Here is a 20720-nt window from a genome sequence, read left to right as displayed (position 1 = left end):
TACCGGAATTTATAAAAGGAGTAATTTAAACGCGCATCTTAACGGATTTTCCTATGGGAGTTATAATTTTTTTTAATATTTTTATTGCAGTAAAAAGTTAGATTATTTTTTGTCACGTTCTAGTTTCCTATCTCCAGACAAAAAAGCATAACATAAAATCTGCATTTATGACAAATGTCGCAATAAAGTCGAAAGTCGACTTTTACGTCGTATGTTTGCATTTGTATATTGTATGCAAATTGCAACCATACACACTATCACATTTACAAAATACTATATTAGTAGAATAGACAATAGTATGTTATAAAATATATAGTATCAATGATTTCGTCGAACATTGAACTATGGGGTAAATTTAACAACTTATTTTGCTGGTTCCTTTGTGATAGGTTGGGTTTAAAAGAGGATTACAGAGATAACAAAGATTTACAATTTAGATAAGGCAATGGTGAATGAGTAACCGAAATAATATATTTTTAAATGCTTGTTTGTTTATATTATGATGAGAAATATAATTATTATAGCAAAGTGCATATAGCACGTAAGTACATACAAACTAGTTTTATAATTATGCAATAGCAAAACCAAAAATTATACGCGATATGAGAAATCTAAATAGAAGTTAGATCTACTTATGAGTTATGTACTTATCTGTCTCCCGCTTTTTTCTAAAAAAGCAAATGCTTGCGTCAAATAGTCTCGCTAATCTTTTATTCACATATAGGTACTACTAACGTAATTCTCATTTACCTATCATAATAATTCGTGTTTACAGATAACAATAAAAAATATTCCCTTTCACAGTTGCCGACGTTTGAGTCACATCTGTATTTCTAAGAACGTACAGGTAAAAAGTACCTATTGCTTCAATGAAGTTATTTAATAGAAACAAATAATGAAGACTCTTTTTGGGTTAAAATGGATTTGGCAATCAGTATTATTTCAAACATCAACGTGTAACGACTTTTTGGATTTTTGGTGTACCTGAACCACAGAACAGTAAAAACATATAGAAGTGCTGTAATGTCTAATTAGTATGAAAACCAGTGTCGCCAAACCCACACATTTAAACCGATAGTTATACAGTACACTACAAGTAAACTATGCCTTTGATTGGACTGCTTAATTTGAGTAAAAACTGACTTAGGTTATAAATTCAGCATTTCAATATGTACCCTAACGCACCATGTTACGGTTTATTTTAGTATAACATCTCTAGGTATATTAGCTGTTTTGTTTCTCATTGCACAGAAATTCCAAATTCGAAAAACATTCAGCTACTCAACAACAGAGGGCGTTAGTTTTCAATAGATATAACTTTGAACCTCAACACATAGAGATAAGGTTGAAATTTGTGTCACTCAACATTAATGACATTAACTTGATATTTATCTGATGCTATGCCCTGAGGGATGTCAGCCTTGTTATCGATATCGAGATATCGATAATTCACAAATAAATATTTTTTGTGTATTTTTTTTTCTTTCTATTATACGAGTATAGTATAATGTGTCACATTTTGGAGTATGTTTATTACTACTAAGTACGTCTTTTTATATTATTATTATTAAATAAAAAACGGAATAGAATAGTATTAATCTATATTTACAAAATACAAACAGAAAATATGCATTATTTTAAATCTTGGAACTACCGTAGGTTTGCTGTATCGGTGGCCTTTGTTAGACTGCTTAGTGCTGTTCGGCATTCAGTTAACTCGTCACGTTGCATTTATCCATTTCTCTTTTAAATTAGCCTCTTTGGGAAATCTGTAAATAAATTGGACAAATGAAAGCTAAGGAAAAATAAAATAAAATTTAATATTTATAATGTTTGTCTTTTCTAAAGTATCGATACTGTCGATATGCGCCACAAGCATCACTAAAGCGACATTCATTTGTTTATTGCAATAATATTCCAGAAATTCTTGTTTGCTGTTCAATCTATAATAGTACTAATTTCTTACGGATTAAGGTTCATCTTGACTAGATATTTGTATACAATTTTGACAAATTACAAGCGAAGATATAACATAAAATATTATATGTAAAATAAATAAAAATAAGACTAACCGATGGTATGAAATGCCTCCATTGCTGATATTATTTCGTCTGCTATCATTTTTGCACTCTAATACCGAACAACACGTCCTAATTAATGAATAAATACGGAAAAAAGGTTTGACAGCTGACAACCGACTCGAATATTTTTCTGCGCACAACTGAGAGCAAGTTAGGTGATCTTACCTTACAAGTGACACGTGGGCCACGCCCACATCACACTTCTATCTACTTTACTGTTCTGTGACCTGAACTGTGTCTAGGTAGGTATTATATTAAAGGATGTTTTTATACACTAATTATGGGGATTGTGATCATGTTAAGTGTTGTGAAGTGCCTATAATATGTTTCAAAATAATTTGGAAAATCCAAAAGTGCACGCCTCATAATTGTTTTTTAATAAATATTTATTAATTATTATTTTTGTTTATTTAATAACAATTAAACCACATCGAATCAGACCCTGAAAAATGAAAGGGTTCTATTCCTGAGCATACTCAAGCGTAAGAGAAAAAAAAAGACTCGATTAGTAAAGTATTTCGGTCGCTATCGTGTTAACAAGAAAAAGGATCCGCACATACAGACACACGGACGTCCAAGACAGAACTTTTTTAAACTGTTTTTTAACTAGTTTAAATAACAAAAATGACATCAAAAATATCATGAACGTTAAAAATAGTGTTTTTTCTTAATATGTGTGTGTATTTATTATCTTACAAGTGCAATGTATGATACATAAAGACATTTTAAGTTTGAAAAATCAGATGTTTTGCGCGAAGTGACAGTAGTACCCACCTCAACGCTTCGCTTATGAGGCGTGCAATTGGATGCACGATTTAAAGATAAAACTGGTAATGCCTGCCATTAAAATACAGGCAAAACGCGTTGTAACGTATGTGAGTATTAACTTTTAAACAACAGAATTCAACATTTTATCCTTGTGGATGTGTCTCTGTGGTCTCTACAATAATTAAGTTCATACAATAGCTATAGGTGTATTTTTTAATTATAGATAAGATTTATTTTATAAAAAAGAAAAAAGAATTACCTTGTCCGTTCGTTTTTAGTTTATCATTAATTAAATATTGTCGTTATAGTTAACCATATAATATTACAACATTATTCCATTTGAGCGTGGAAAAGGAGGTGGAAATTTATAATAGTTTTTTTTATGTAAGTATTACATACTGGCTGTAATTTTATATTTTATCATAGAGAATTATGCAAAAATACGTACCTAGCACAGTAACGTTGAATGAGTGATGAACTGTGGTGATGAGCACAGAGCAAGTGTGATGTGTGATGAATATTTTGATCGACAAGCGTGTATTAAAAATTTAAAATTAAAATGCGGTTATTCGAACATTTCAAATTTATTCCAAATAGGTTTTTTTTTTAATTTTAAACAGACAATAAATTTTTCCGTTCAAAATGCACGGAAATATAGACCCAAAATTACATAGATTTTTTACTACTGTTAACTACAAGAATATCGTAATGTGTTATAAAAATTATTATTAATTAGACAAACAGTAATGTGAAGTGTATTGTGTGGTGCCATTGTGGTGCACATGTGGCTGCGCGTATGCTATTTGCAGATTGTAGTGGAAATGTCAAAACTTATATATGCACGATGTACAATTCAATTTTAAAATGAAGTTTAACGTGTTAAATTTAAGAAAAAATGTATAATATGGACGAAATATTTAATTCAGTATTTTATTTGTTTTATGAGCGTTTATTGTGGAATGATCAATGAATTTTAGTGCAGAATTTTGACGCACTATTGACATTTACGCTTCAGATTGTGAAATGGCAACATTAGAAATTGGAATTTGCTGTCGTGCGTGAAGTTTGTAGCATGTGATGTTTCGTGAAAAGTGTTAATTTTTTAGGAAAAAATAAAGAATTAGTGGATAGTGCTGTGATTAAAAGTGCTAAAAAGATTCTTAAGTGTGCTACTGACGGTGTTTTATGTGCTTACTACGGCAAATTACCCATAAAAATATTACATGGATAAAGCCGTCACTTGAGGTTGTTAAGGTTAGTGCTTTTTTCGTCTGTTGTTTTCTTAAAATAGATTTCTGGTCGGGTTGCAATGATATTACAGATTTGTTTGTGTAACGCCTTCATGTGACTTTTCCGATTTTCACGGGACCTTGAACTAGAAACTTATATCAACCATTTTCGTTATCAAGGTTAGGATTGCGCGCATTTTGTGTCACGATATCATTGTTTATTTTTCTTTACATAATGTGTCTTATTTCAGTAAATTAGTGTAACGAAATCCTTTAATCTCTAGTTTTAGTGTTTATCATGTGAATTTAGTGCATAGTTATTGTTTTAAAAGGAAACGGTCAGCGGACCTAACCTTTCAATCGTTGGTGTAATTTTTTGCTGCGGTTTTTGCACTGGTCGAAATCACCGTTATCTGTGTCGAAAGCTGGAGTAATAAAAAGGTTTTAGACCCCGCGGTCACGACTTTAGGTCTTAAATGCATTGTGATCACATGACTTTTAGGTTGTTTTCACATTTTGACAGTTAAATTTTAACTCCTATCTCATACTGACAGTATCGTGATGAAACTGCTGATCACTGATAACTGTACACATTTTATTATTATTAAGAAAAGAAGCCGAAAACATTTAGTGCATACTTTATGTGTGAAACATGCTTAATGATTTCAATTGTTAGTTTTTTTTTCAGTTATAATAATATCATATTTGGACCATGTGTGAGATGCCTTTTGCATGTTACCTTATAGTTGTATGACTATAATATACAACTGTTAATGTTACATATTATTTTTGTGATAGATTAAAGCAGTATTTTGATAGTGAATTGGTAATATCTATATATTTCTAATAATATGTATAATTATGTTCTATTTGGTAATTTTGTTGCATATTTTGTACCGGTGACAAGTAAACAAATGAGGTATTGCTTATTTACCAGTGATGATTAATTAATTAATGTGATTTAGGGTGAAAAAGGTACCTTATATTGTCAAATTTACTACTACTTTGCAGTTAAATGATTAAAAATAAAATATAATCAACTTATTTATAAATTAAAAGATAAACATTATGTGTGACTTGAAATTGACTTCTTTGTATAAATGTACTTATCAGGAAAAGCTTAAATTGCACAATGTAGTATTAAACAATTTTTAAAGATTTGTTTATGTATCAGTAATAAATAGGTTATCTACATGATATGCAAATTTTTCATTTAAATATCACAGAGAAATGTAATGTTTGCCGTAAGAGAGTTGATGAATGAAAAAAATTTTATACAATAATAATTTATTGTGATCGAACATTTTTAATAACATATAATATTTTGTTTAAATATTTATTTTGATAGTAATCTGTTGCCTATTAAACTTTTAAAGTAAGAGTTGATGTCACTGTTCGCTCATAATATAACTGATCCCTGTTTAATATGTTTTAACATGTAATTCAATTCTTTATTGTAAAAACTTACTGCCAGATTAGCTATTACTACTATCCAGAATTAATTCTTGCTGTTTTAGAGCTAGCGCGCACGAGCAACTTTGTCTCCGCAACTATTTTGTCTCTCCCATCAATTTGTATGGGGAGTTGCGACGCTACGTGCGCGCATTTTCATACTAGCTCATGGGTGGAGAGACAAAATAGTTGCCGAGACAAAATAGTTGCCGAGACAAAATAGTTGTGGAGACAAAGTTGCTCGTGCGTGCTGGGTCTTAATTGACAGATAATATTATGTATGTACATTTCTATGTAACCTTTTAAATGTTTAAGCTGAACATAATATAACATGGTGTATTTCTTTTCAACTAATTTATGTAAAAGTTTAAGCGTTTCTTTAAAAATGGTTAATAAAAAGTGTGTTTAAAGCAGAGATGAATTAAAGATGTATAAACTTTCTTCGTGTAAAAAAAATACATAATGCACCATGACCTACACAATGCAGAAAATGTTGGAGTATGTTTTCTAATAATCATTTATATTTTATTTCTAACTAGCTGCTCCGCGCGGTTTCACCCCCGTGGCTCCACCCCTGTTGGTTGTAGCATGATGATATATAGCCTATAACCTTCCTCGATAAATGGGCTATCTAACACCGAAAGAATTTTTCAAATTGGACCAGTAGTTCCCGAGATTAGCGCGTTCAAACAAACAAACAAACAAACTCTTCAGCTTTATAATATTAGTATAGATAAAATTTCACATTTTAATAACTAATATACTAATTGCACAGATTCAAACTATTTTTATATGGATTGTATATATTTAAATAAAACAATAATGAAATTGTAAATTTAAGTATCATAATTACCTCTTATTAAGTTACTCAAGACTATAAAATTCAGTTGATCCCTTTAAAAAATGATGAAGTAATTTAAATTTGGGTGTTTCAATTTTTTTTATACTTTTTTAATATTTTTTGATATTTTGTCAGCTGATCTTGAAGGGTTATGAATGACATTGTCATTTCTTTTACTTGTTTATTTTTAAATTTCAACCAGTATTTAAAATAAGAGCTAGCGCCACAGAACAATAAAAACAAATAGAAGTGCGATAATGTCATAATTAGTATGAAAACCAGTGTCGCCAAACCCACACATTTAAACCGATAGTTATACAGTACACTACAAGTAAACTATGCCTTTGATTGGACAGCTTAATTTGAGTAAAAACTGACTTAGGTTATAAATTCAGCATTTCAATATGTACCCTAACGCACCATGTTACGGTTTATTTTAGTATAACATCCCTAGGTATATTAGCTGTTTTGTTTCTCATTGCACAGAAATTCCAAATTCGAAAAACATTCAGCTACTCCACAACAGAGGGCGTTAGTTTTCGATAGATATAACTTTGAACCTCAACACATAGAGATAAGGTTGAAATTTGTGTCACTCAACATTAATGACATTAACTTGATATTTATCTGATGCTATGCCCTGAGGGATGTCAGCCTTGTTATCGATATCGAGATATCGATAATTCACAAATAAATATTTTTTGTGTATTTTTTTTTCTTTTATTTATACGAGTATAGTATAATGTGTCACATTTTGGAGTATGTTTATTACTACTAAGTACGTCTTTTTATATTATTATTATTAAATAAAAAACGGAATAGAATAGTATTAATCTATATTTACAAAATACAAACAGAAAATATGCATTATTTTAAATCTTGGAACTGCCGTAGGTTTGCTGTATCGATGGCCTTTGTTAGACTGCTTAGTGCTGTTCGGCATTCAGTTAACTCGTCACGTTGCATTTATCCATTTCTCTTTTAAATTAGCCTCTTTGGGAAATCTGTAAATAAATTGGACAAATGAAAGCTAAGGAAAAATAAAATAAAATTTAATATTTATAATGTTTGTCTTTTCTAAAGTATCGATACTGTCGATATGCGCCACAAGCATCACTAAAGCGACATTCGTTTGTTTATTGCAATAATATTCCAGAAATTCTTGTTTGCTGTTCAATCTATAATAGTACTAATTTCTTACGGATTAAGGTTCATTTTGACTAGATATTTGTATACAATTTTGACAAATTACAAGCGAAGATATAACATAAAATATTATATGTAAAATAAATAAAAATAAGACTTACCGATGGTATGAAATGCCTCCATTGCTGATATTATTTCGTCTGCTATCATTTTTGCACTCTTATACCGAAAAACACGTCCTAATTAATGAATAAATACGGAAAAAAGGTTTGACAGCTGACAACCGACTCGAATATTTTTCTGCGCACAACTGAGAGCAAGTTAGGTGATCTTACCTTACAAGTGACACGTGGGCCACGCCCACATCACACTTCTATCTACTTTACTGTTCTGTGGCTAGCGCGCACGAGCAACTTTGTCTCCGCAACTATTTTGTCTCTCCACCCATGGGCTAGTATGAAAGTGCGCGCACGTAGCGACGCAACTCCCCATACAAATGATGGGAGAGACAAAATAGTTGCGGAGACAAAGTTGCTCGTGCGCGCTAGCTCTAAATACCAAGAGACAAATAAATAAATAAAAAAATACTTATTGCTTCAAATGTAATGAAACTTCTTGAACTTGAATTTATAAATTTTCCTCAATTTGTACACCTTCATAGACTACTTTGTAAAGGTCATATGCATAAATATTTGTTATCTTAAGACCCCACATTTAATTCCCATTAAAGCATCCATATCTATTTTTATTTTAATTTATAACATCACAGTAATAATAATGCATAAAATTGTTGCTACTGATATAAATAGTGTATACAATTTTTTTGCAATATGTTACGAATCACAATTTTTCGACAAATTATAATTTTGCGCTAACATACCATATCCTCACATGCGCCACCTCAAAGCTAACTATACCTAATAATATTAATTCATTTTCAGATATGGAGTCACATATTTTGAATATGTATCATCAAGCGCGTTATAGAACTATTGGTCATAAAATAATGCGTTCAATGAGCGAATCCCTGTCATCCGAGGGTAGTTGTAACCAAAATAGCCCGGAGTATTCACAGGAGCAAGCGTCGAGCCAATATGAAGAGGAAAGCAATGAGGGTGAATATTGGGACCCCCAAGATAACAATTTGTGGAGTCAAAATCAAAAGGTAGCTTTTACAAGTATTTTAACTATAAATATATGTAGGTCTTCAAAGTTGTGTGTACTATAAACATAGTGAAAGAACAATTGATGAAAGTGTAATAACTTTTCAGATAAACATAACACAAAGTCAAGATTCAAGTATAGACGAGGATGAAAACATAGATGTACAGGAAATATCGATTGATGAAAAGACTCAAGATTCTTCAGATCATGAGGTGGAAGCTGACTCTATGGAGGATAACTCGCTAGTAGAGGGTGCAGACTATGACGTCATTCAAGTGTTCGCTGTCGATCCAGACTTAGATCTAGAATGTTCTTCAGACGAGGAAGATCAAGAGGAACAATACGAAAATTCAAACGATGATACCATAGATGATGGAGAATATATAAATGTAGAAGACAAACCAAACTATCCCAAACCAGATAATCGTTACCGATACCGTCAGAACTCAGAGGGCAGTATATGTCAAGACAATCTAGGTATAAATTTAGATACGCCAGTAGTTTCAAATGTCGACGAATATTTTATAAAAGAAAATAAAGAGAAGGATATACTGGAAGTCAAAGATGAACCTATTGTACAAGATGTTGATGAGTATTTCATTAAAAATGTCAAGGAACCCACAATACCAGCTATAGTGGAAGATTTGTTAATACCAACGAAATTACCAAGCGATCCTGATTTTCGGATAGCAAAAGTGAACCCTAATGAAGAGGAATTCTTTGCAGATACAAGTGAAAATAAAGTTGTGGAGGAGGAGATTGTTCCTGCAATCATTGAATCTGTAAAAGATATTCCAGTTGATACAAAAGAATTGGAACCAGAAGTCCCACTTAATGAGGCTGATCTTGAAGTACTCCCCAATATTGAGGACTTGAAGAGATATTTATTAGAAGACATACCTTATAATAAATTAAAAAGTGTGCAAAGATCATGCTCTGTACCACACTCGCCAATGCACAACATCTGCCTAGATATAGATGCTAAAACTTGCCTAAGTTTTGAGGATTTGAATCTTGATTTGTCAGACTTGTCCTTTGAGAATGATAAGGATAAATCACACAATAGTTCAAAGAGTGATGATATACCTAGAGCACTGACAGAGGAAGATGTTAATAGTTTCCTAATTACGCCAAACAGTGCAACAACAACATCAACTGCTAATACTGTTAAAGAGGAAGACGATCTGTGTCCTCAAGATATGGAAATAGATAGGCCCATTGAATCAATAATAAGTAGTATTGAACAATCACCTATTTTAAAACCATCAATACCACCGAAAGCTATTACGACGAAACCTCCGCGTGTACTCGACTTTTGTATAGAAAAGACGAGTATCAAAAAGGAAAATGAAGTAAAAACAGAAGACGATTTTGTCGACATAGAATCATGCAACGAAACCGTCATACCGGTTCTGGAGGCGAATAATTTAAATTCGCTACTTGAACAGTTTGAAGCAACTGAAAAGTTGAATACTAAGAACAAGACACCAGTTGTAAATGTGAACGAGCAAAAAGTTAAAGCTCCCACCAGTTTAACAAATGGCATGCGCTTACAGGACGCAGGAGTCCAATTGAACAAAAATAAGATGAGACAAATTTTGGTAAGTATCACCTGCATGGCAAGTTACTTTTAAAACGTTAAAGGAACTTGTTATTTTTTCTTTCATTTATTACAGATGCCGTCGACTATTAATTCAACAATTAGACGATCTCCAAGTCCTGTTCATTCTGACCATGACTATTGCTCCACGAAAAAACGGCACAGTTTACCGAATATAAAGGGAGGTCGGAGTTTGTTAAAACCTGAAGTTCTATCAAGTAATAACAGGATACTGAGCTCAAGGCACAGATCCTGTAAAAATAAGAAAATAATATACAACCAGAGTAGTGATGAGGAAGGCGAAAAGCACAATGACATTAAGAAAAATAAACTTGTGAACGTGAGTCGTGTTAGTGACGATGATAGTGACATTAAAAAGAAGACTAGTGCTAAACAGACAATCAAACCAAATCCAAACATAAACTATCGTAAAAAAGTATCCCCAGTGCATTTTGGTTCGAATGATAGTGTCGATAATAAAAGTAACGGTTCTGTGATGGTGAAAAGTGCTTCTAAAGCAAGTGATACTGCAAGTAGTCAAAATTCTAATGGTAGCATTAAGTTAACTATTAAAAATAAGTCTGAAGTTATAATTAAAAACTGTGATTCTAAGGACAATCATAAAATTAAAATTATAGAAAAGCATAAATCTAGTAGTGTTAATGAAAAACCAGTTGTAAATAACATTGAAAATGTGGTTACCACAACAAAATTGGTGGAGCAACCAAAAGATATTGTGAAACCTGAACCAGTCATTGTCAAAGTTAAGGAAGAAGAATCCAAGCCGGAGGATTTCTATGCTGCTTTATTTACAGATAAAAAAGACATGCAAATGCCTCAGAATATTCCAGTGAAGTCTGAGAAACGAAGTCACGATGATGATACTAAAATATCACTTACGGAGCCCTTGAATGTTGTTGTTGAAACTGAGCAGCCACAAAAGAAGAAAAAACTAAATCTCCAAGAGTATAAGTTACGTCGTGGGGCAAGCTCAAACAATAATTCGGCTCAAGTAAGTCCAGAAGCGATATTCCCTGAAATGCCTTGCAACATCAATTTGGATAAAGTTACGAAAGCAGTAATTAGTCAGAAATCTAATAGTGATGAAGCTAATACTAAGGGTACTGAGAATTCTGAAGGTCCAAAGAAAATTTTCGATCCTATAAGAGAAGCTTCAAGGAAAATTCTGATGAACACTAAAAAACAAAAGGCTGAAGCTATGCGAAAGAGAGATGAGGATATTGTTATGAGTAAAATACCGAAAGTTGAGAATCTTGAACTACAACCTCTGATCAGTGATGCTGAAATGTTGAAAATTGTTGGCATGTCTACAGAGCCCATAATACCGATACCGATAGCAAATGAAATAATTCAAACACCATCAAAAGATTATGATGAAATTATTTTAGTCAGTGTTGGTACCAACACAGATGAAAATATGTTCAAACAAACAGAAATTATACACGAAATTAAACCGCAAAAAACACATTCTCCTCCAAAGGAGAGTAAGGCGACGATTAACTTTAAAATACGAAAATCCGATACAGTTCTCAAACATAACGTTTTCGACCCTGTCAAAGATGAAAGAAATTCAGCTGAAGACAAAATTACAGATATAAAAATAGACGAAGAACGATTCAAAGACATCACGGCTACTTTAAAAAGTGTTGGAAAACAAGTTGATACGAAAATATCGAGCAATTCGCTTTTCGCTAGCATTCAAGATGTCGTAATGAAAAAAGCTCCTACAGTCGTACAAAATAGTACTACCGTGGAACAAAAACATAAGCCTAAGTCACCAGTCCATAAACAAGAATTCAAATTTGCCAAACCGACGATTGTGCGTGATTACGACGAAAAAGCTGAACACGGCGAGGACAAAGTTATTTTACATTTGGAAAAGAATAGAAAGAGGCCAGCATCAACAGCTATTAATATCCAAACAGATTCTACAGTCGAGTTCACTCCACTGACAGTTGAAGTTGTTGATAAACAAGAGGTTAAAGAGCAATCAATATCGCCGCGTAAGAGAAACGACAGTGACATGTCAATGTCGAGCGATGGAAGCCCAGTAAGAAAGCAAGTCGCGGTGAAACAAGAAGAAACAGTGAAGCACAAAGCTGAGGCGAAACGCGAGAAATCACCGATCAAAGAGACGCGTTCCCGGTCGAAAGACAGACACGAAGTTAAATACAGACGCTCTAGATCGCATTCACGCGGCCACAGACGGAAACGTTCTAGAAGTCGCACCAGATCACGATCTCGTACAAGGTTCAGGCGCTACAGACGATCTGACTCGCCGTACCGAAGAAAAAGACGGTCTAGGTCTCCATACCGATCTAGGCGATCTCCCTCCATCCGCAGAGATTACCGTTCTAACCGCTCTCGCTCAAGATCTAGGTATGCTGAAACTAAATCTAAAAGCCCAATTAAAAAGAAGCCTAGTCCGCAAAAATTTGCCGAAAAGAAAATGACGAAATCGTTAACGCCGCCGATAAGAAAACCGACAGTGTCTGAAAGTTCTGACACGTCCACTTCTTCAAGGTAAAAATAAGACTTACGTGTTTGGGTGGCGGCTTTACGAATTTGGAATGTTGTTCTAACAGAATACAGTCGATTTTGCTATTTGCTTTGCTATGCCAAATAGCATAGGTAGAACCTAAATAGTAGGTAACTAACTAGCTATATTACAATTATAAATTGACCAATCATAATGCACGAATTTGTCGTAAGCATATATTAACCAATCATTGTAAGGCGGTAGTGTCGCCAATATTTTTCATTAAAGCCTGATATTAGTATGTCATTACAGGTTAATAATAACGGTAAGTTATTATATCATTGAGATTATTTCATAAAATTAATTTTTTTGTTCATTTGTATAAAAGTTAAATTAAATTATTAAAATGATGTTCTCTTTATAGTTCGTCTTCAGGCTCAAGTTCGAGTGCATCATCATCTAAATCTCGAAGATCATCAAGCACTTTCCGAAGAAATGATTCCAGGAAGAAAACCTATAGGAAATCTTTCAGCTCTGAAGATAGGTGAGTTCTACTTATTATATCATACTGTAAGTTGTTAAAATAAATTTTTACGACCCTAAATTATTAGGAAGTAGCGGTCCGCCCCGGCTTCGCCCGTGGTACATATTTCGCAATAAAAAGTAGCCTATGTCCTTTCTCGGGTATCAAAATATCTCCATAGCAAATTTCATGCAAATTGGTTCAGTAGTTTAGGCGTGATTGAGTAACAGACAGACAGACAGAGTTAATTTCGCATTTATAATATTAGTATGGATTACGTAAGTATTTAGAGCGAGCGCGCACGAGCAACTTTGTCTCCGCAACAATTTTGTCTCCGCAACAATTTTGTCTCTCCAAGCTCTTAAATGACAAGGGACATTACCATGATACGTCAAAGCAGTATTAATTCCAGTATGTAAAAATGACAGAGCTTGATGTTGATCTTGCGCCATCACTTTTCCACAGTGGAAATAAAACTGCCATCATGGTTACAACATGAATCCTCAGGTAATAGTATTGCACCTATAAATTTTCTTGCAAATGAATGAAACTGATACATATACTATTTTTGTTTTCTTTTCCTCAATTTACAGCAATGAAAACCGTATGTAAAATCGAATAAACGACTTATATATAGAAACACCTTACTAGCACAAGCTAGTACAGAATTTTATTCCATGTTTTTTAATAAAAGAAACATTTTTACTTTTCAGAGAGAGCAACACACCTGTGGAAGAGAGACGGATAGTGTTTGTGGGAAGGTTAGAGCAGGACATAACGAAGTCGTCGTTGCGGAGTCAATTCTCCAAATTCGGGCCGGTCACTGAAGTCAGGCTGCATAGTAAGGAGGATGGGTGAGTGGAAAAAACATTGTTTTTTTTTTAATTAATAAAATATATTCTTACAAAAAATTTTTTTTTCTATCTCTTCGGTAATTATGTTCGTAATAAAATTGGGTCTTGCAACTGCTACACTGCATTGATTTAAATTCCATTCAAATTTTTAAATTCCGTGTTTTACATAAACACTACTCAAATATGCAGCTAATAAAAGCTGGGTTGCTATATACGACTTTAGCTCACATGAATAAAGTTGAGTATTCTATCAAAGCTAAAGTAGATTTAATATTATAATTCACAATTCACAATCATTAAGGTTCAACTAACGATATCAGATTCACTAGTGCTTAGTAAATTCGGTGAGTTAAATTCTACTTTAAGCCCTGGGAATGAGGTTGAATATTCCAGCCACAGCTCCTGCTACGATAATTTCGCACAGTTTTCGTTACGGCTTCGTCACGTACGTTATTACAATCATTGATGCTTTGTAAATTCCACTCTAAACCATCGGAATTGCTTTGTAAATTCACCCTTAAGCAGTAAAATATAAGGTTGAATATTGCATAACAATTCCCAATCCTTCGTACTTTATAAAACCGTCCTTAAGTCCTTGAAATAAGGTTGAAATATCCACACGTCGCAATGAAAGTGCTGTGTAAATTCGACTCTTAAGTATGTACTGGGAATAAGGTTGAATACTCCACCACAGTTCGTGCTAATATATTATTTATTTATAATTTATTTATTTATAACACTTCATTGTACAAAATAACATTGGAAATGTGGTACAAATTAATGAGATACAAAAATTTGGCACAATAGGCGGCCTTATTGCTACACAGCAATCTCTGCCAGGCAACCTGGTAGGAAAGGAATTATTATAATAAGACGTGCTTTGTAAATTCGTCCTTAATTACTTGTAATAAGGTCCATTTTATCGTAGTTCGCGCTACGGTTTCGTCACATACCAGCGGCCGCGCGACGCGTGGTCCGCGGTGGAAGCAGCGGCCACTTTCCCGCAGTACGACGTCGGCTTTGGTGGCCGTCGGGCGTTTTGTAGACAGAGCTATGCGGATTTGGGTAATTATTTGTTTTTTATTTCATGTAATTTTGTAAAATTATTAGCTGATATTTGTTACTCTGTTAAGGTTATTGAATTTTTTTTTTATTATTCACATAAATTGTGTTAAATTTAGGGATGTAACGATACCGATACCGATACCGATATATCGGCCGATATATCGGCAAGCCGATATATCGGTATCGCCGATAATAAATCAACCGATACCGATATTTTTTTATTAAATTCTTTCTTTTCTTTTATGTTTTTGCATTGTATTCATTCATATTGTTTTATTTCTGTTTCTGTAATAGTGTTAAGGAAGAGCGGAACCTCCTGACACATGCATTTTATTTGCTTACTAGGAGTGTTCCAATCACAAATTAGTTTATGTAAAGGAAAGAAATAAATAATTTTGAATTTTTTTAATTTTTAACGTGATAAAGTTTTTAAAATCGTTTTAGTCGGGTGACATGTTCATAAACTTGTGTCACACCAAAACCTCACGAGCGCGATCGCAGGTATAACGAGAGAGAGACGGACCGATCTCCCGTTTCATCTCGAGCGCTGCCACTGCATTATGTTATCACGTAAACATCTCGATCGTAAACCTACTTTACAAACAACCAATTTTTTTGATATCAAATAATTCAAAAACCCGCGCCCAATGAACGATGCGGGAGGCCGCCCGCGCGTGCGCACTTTGTTTTCTGAAAAAACTCTACCAATAGTAAACTTTTATTAGGTACTGATTGTATGTGTATTACTTAAAGTTTACAAACTCAAACTCAAACTCAAACATTTATTCATTCAATTAGACTTCTTATAGAAGCACTTTTGAAACGTCATTACATATTTTAAAATTTACCACCGATTCGGAAAGCAGTATCTACGGAGAAGAACCGGCAAGAAACTCCATAGTTGCTCTTTTAAATCATGTCAGTTTTACAATTTTACAAAATACATATGTAACATCATAATATATTATAATAACATGCCAAAGAACTGTCCTGTGGTTTTTTCGCGACATCCCTGCATGGGTTTTTATCGTCCATATATTCCTGAATACTGTAGTACGCTCTCTGAACTAGTACATTTTTTATATAAGTTTTAAATTTAGAACTACTAAACTCTTTAATATTATGAGGAATTCTATTGTAAAAGCGTATTAGACCGGGAGATACTGACACAAAATTTCGAGTCATTTGTAACAGGATGGCGGTTCTACAGGGGTCTTAGTACGCAATGATAAAAAGAAAAATGATGGTGTGATCGCTGGTATCGGTGGTTTAGTCGCGTGGGCGTTAGCCGAACTCGTCGGAAAAATAGCGAAAGTGAAACGATTTGTAACACAAAAATTTTAGTATTTACCGATAGCCCATAAAAAAGAAGTAGGCGGTAGTGTCATGCCATACTTTTCCGGTGTGACTTACAGCCCGCCATACTGACGCGAATATGTTGATTTAAATAAAACAATTATTCAACCATTTGTACCAGGCTAACTTTTGCACAGGTAACCATCGTCGTGCAGCCATTTACGAAAATCGCCATGCCATACTTTTCGGACGATTCCAAATGATCACCATACCGCCGAAAATCTGCAAAAAAAATTTATTTCGCCAAACTTTTTGTACCAGTATTGCATTTGGATTTTTGGAGAGTATTTGATAAAATGTGACCATTATTATATTTGCCATACTTCTAGTAGGGGGAAAAAGTGCTGTCATACTTGAAAAATTAATTTAGTATTAATTTATATAAGTGAAGATTTCCAACTCCTAGATCTTTGAAATTTTGTATTTATATTCTTTGATCCTCAAACTTCCAGGAAAAATAAGTGCCATACTGTTACAAATCGTTTGACTTTCGCTATTTTCCGACGAGTTCGACTAACGCCCACGCGACTAAGCCGCCGGTACCAGCGTTCACACCATCATTTTTCTTTTTGTCATTGCGTACTAAGAACCCTGTAGAACCGCCATCCTGTTACAAATGACTCGAAATTTTGTGTCAGTATCTCCCGGTCTATATACCTTGACCCATAAATGAATTTTTAACTTTAGCTAATCGGAAAAATGGCATTTCAATTCTATTTCTGTTCCTTGTGCCATAACAGTGTCTATCTCCTACTCTTGTGTGTAAGTCGGCGTTTAACTGACTTCGTAAAATAATAATACTAAAATAAATGGTTTTGTTGTTTTTTGATTTGGCATTTTTATTTAAAAGAATACGATTAACAACTGTCTCTGTTAAATGTTGGTAGCTTTTTATGCATAATTCACTATTTATTTTTCTACCAAGCCATCGATATCGGTATCGGTATCGGTATCGCCGATACATTACTACAAATATCGGTATCGGTATCGTATCGGCAATATCATGTATCGTTACATCCCTAGTTAAATTCATGGAATCAGGAATAGTAACATAGGTGGTTGGATTATATTAAATTTTTGATAAAAGATTTTTTTACAATAAAGTTAACCTATAATTAAATTTTATTATCACATTTATTTACATCCGAATGAATTACTGTATGTTCAAAAATTTACATGTTTGAAAAAATCTTCATATAGGCAAATTTTATAAAAGTACTTTGCTAAAAATCATTAAAATCCAACACAGATTACGCTACATATACATAATAAAATCCATTACTAATACAAAACATTAATTCAAAACAGATGGTCTCGAAGCGAAATACACGGAGAGCGCGTTCCACGGCCAAGCCGCCATACCGCCTCGACGCAACGACGACATGTCGTTCGAGCAAATGTTGCTAGATATAAAGAAGAAACTCAACAAGCGCAAAGGCGACAAACGTGCGGAGGACAGCGCTTGACGACGACTGCCTTACGTTCTGAAATCGGCCGCGAACGCCCTGTATCTGCTCGTGATGATGACGTTTTGAACTGTCAAACTTGACAGCTCGCGCGGAACGTTCGAAGTTTTTTGAAGTGAAAACTTCTTTAGCGGCGTTGAGCACTTTTTCTGTAATTGGTATTAAATCTTAAACTCGCGCCAGGACACGTGACCTGATCGAAAAAGCGTAAGACGGATACCATTCCAAAATATCAAACATGCTCAACGTTAATAATCAAGTTTTCACTTCTGCCGGCACTCCCCCAGTGCAACCCGTCTTTTTTTTTCGGTTATGGCAATGAGCGGAGACTGCCAGTGTCAAGTTTAAAAATACCTAAGTTAGAATTGTTCGTGCGCGCCTTTTTCTTGTTGTTGGCGCGGTAATCTGACAGTTGGTATAGTGACGTCAGTGATGTGTCACTGTGGCGTGTCAAATTTGACAGATCGAATACCACGTGGTCCTAGCTGTTCATACGTGACGTGTCAAATTTGACAGATCAAATGTCACGTTTGTCACGATGTGTCAAATTTGACAGCTAATCTGTCAGTTGGCGCGCTTTTCCCACGTTGTGCAATCGAAAAGACATTGTTTTTATTTTGCTCACGATGTACCTACTTAGATGAATTGTAGTACATTTTTTTGCGACTGTGTAATTTAAATTGTTTTTTTTTTTGTTTTCGATGTAAATATATCGTTTCGTAGCTTTCATTAACACTACCTCTTATTTCTAAACGTTTGTAAATAATTTAGGTCAGCAAATTTCGAGACAGTATACAATTATGGTTGTTCGACTGTTTTTTTAACCAAATCGCTAATCTGTCTTAATTTTAAAGAGGCTTGTAAGTTAAAATGCATATATTTTGTACGAAATACGCTTTGTAAATATAATTTGCAAAATATATTATGTGAAATCCATCCATCATAGTTGTTGTAAATCGACGTTTTCTAAAATCTTGTATGTAATGTTACCATTATCTTAAGCATATTCTGACAGCCAAGTTTAATCGATTGACATTTTATATATTAAGGGCCGATTTTTCAATGCTTTGATAAAACTTATTCGTCGAATAATGTATAAAACTACCATTTTAAAAACGTAGTCTAATTGCCCGTATTTGACAGTTTACGTGACATTTTAATATTATCGTGTAATACTTTATTGGACGGATAAGTTTTATCCAAGCATTGAAACATTGGCCCTAAAAGTTAAAAAAATGTTCATATGTAAGTAGTGTATTTATTCATTACTTTGCCTGAATCGTATATGTATTTTTAATCTATGGCTGCAAATCAAACTAAATTTTTTTAACTCATCGTCATATTATTTTACATGAATCCATTTTTCTAGCTTTATTGCACTAGACTAGATAGTAAACTAAAAAGTCAAGACTTATTAGGTTTTTTTGCGGACTGTACTGTAGGCAAAAAAGGTTTTATATTTGTGAAATTATTTACAAATCGCTTTTAAATAATGCTAAGCAGTTAAACTATATGCTTCCAGTTTTTGCCTGTGCCAAATTTTCTGTTCCTATAGCGACTGATAATAATGGGTAGTTATAAATATAGTTCGTGCCGTTAAAAATGGCAATAGTGTATTCAGTTTATATTTGATTGAATATTGACACTTATCATAACACAACTTCACTATTTGCATGTACTGCTATGTACTATTAAAATAACTACAATTATACAGTGTGTCCGGACATGACATACCGATATTTGAAGGGGCTATCCTCCAGGTATTTTTATCGACAACTCAACCCCTCTACAGTCCCCTACCTCACCCCCTCAAAATGGCAAACCTATCAATTCGGATAGTGAATTTATGAAAATTGTAATAACGTCGAAAGTGAGTGTCACAAAATACTAAATTTGGTTTTATTTGAACAATAACAAGTTATTCTAGGGATCACTAAACAAATTTAATTGATAAGAGTGATGAAACATACTTTAAAAAATTCGAAAACCATTTTGAGGGGGGTGAGGTAGGGGACTGTAGAGGGGTTGAATTGTCGATAAAAATACCTTGAGAATAGCCCTTCAAATATCGGTTTGTCATGTCCGGACACACTGTATAGGAAACAATATAAATTGAGATTGATGAATTTAAACTTTTTCTCTATGTATATAAGATGTGAAAAGTAAATTATAACGTTGAATGTTGTAAAAAATCTAAATTTAATTAAAAAAAAAGTTTAATAACTTGAAAACTATGGTAAACAATATGTGGTACGATTTTTAATTTGATGTGGATAAATAATTATAAGCATATGTGTCAAAATTTTAGAGCTTTCATTAATGAGATTTTAAAATTTATTCGTTTCTCTATATATAAATCGTAAATTACTTGAATCAAATCATTCAGATTTAGACAATCTAAAAAAATACATATAAAAATATTTTTCTAAAAAAAAAAGTGACACGAAACATTGCAAGCTACAAGGCAATATTTATTTGCACAATTCTGCTTGATAGGTTTTCAAATAGTGACGTCATGAGTCATTCACATGTCAAGTAGTGTCATACAAATTAAAAAAAGCGTGTGCCGAGCACACGTGTCAGAAGTGAAACTTCTTTGGTAAGATTCTAAAATACCAAAATCGTCGCCGCATCCATGACGTGACGGTATTACCATGACGCGACCTTGAAATTTT

At 33.4% G+C, this 20720-nt stretch overlaps 1 protein-coding gene across 1 annotated transcript; it reads left to right on the top strand.

The window, feature by feature from the left end:
* Positions 1 to 3918: 3918 nt before the first annotated feature.
* srl (PGC-1 family member spargel) lies at positions 3919 to 18792 on the top strand. The gene is made up of 8 exons (XM_090115447.1): positions 3919 to 4103; positions 8459 to 8682; positions 8789 to 10282; positions 10358 to 12825; positions 13206 to 13325; positions 14018 to 14158; positions 15087 to 15223; positions 17888 to 18792. Exons 2-8 carry the CDS (start codon positions 8461 to 8463, stop codon positions 18043 to 18045), a joined length of 4740 nt encoding a protein of 1579 aa, XP_089971573.1. The 5' UTR covers positions 3919 to 4103; positions 8459 to 8460; the 3' UTR covers positions 18046 to 18792.
* The last annotated feature ends 1928 nt before the right edge of the window (positions 18793 to 20720 follow it).

The sequence above is a fragment of the Colias eurytheme genome, chromosome 23, assembly GCF_061535395.1.
Source record: "Colias eurytheme isolate Ceu_HAF_F1 chromosome 23, ilColEury1 Martin Lab GWU primary, whole genome shotgun sequence".
NCBI classification, from domain to species: Eukaryota; Metazoa; Arthropoda; class Insecta; order Lepidoptera; family Pieridae; genus Colias; species Colias eurytheme.
This window is presented reverse-complemented; position numbering and strand designations above follow the sequence as displayed.

Bases quoted from the DNA above. Each gene is read 5' to 3' on its own strand.
- srl (XM_090115447.1), top strand. From the start codon at position 8,461: ATGGAGTCACATATTTTGAATATGTATCATCAAGCGCGTTATAGAACT. The intron at 10,283-10,357 runs GTAAGTATCACC...CATTTATTACAG, and splicing joins ATAAGATGAGACAAATTTTG to ATGCCGTCGACTATTAATTC. The intron at 15,224-17,887 runs GTAATTATTTGT...AATTCAAAACAG, and splicing joins ACAGAGCTATGCGGATTTGG to ATGGTCTCGAAGCGAAATAC.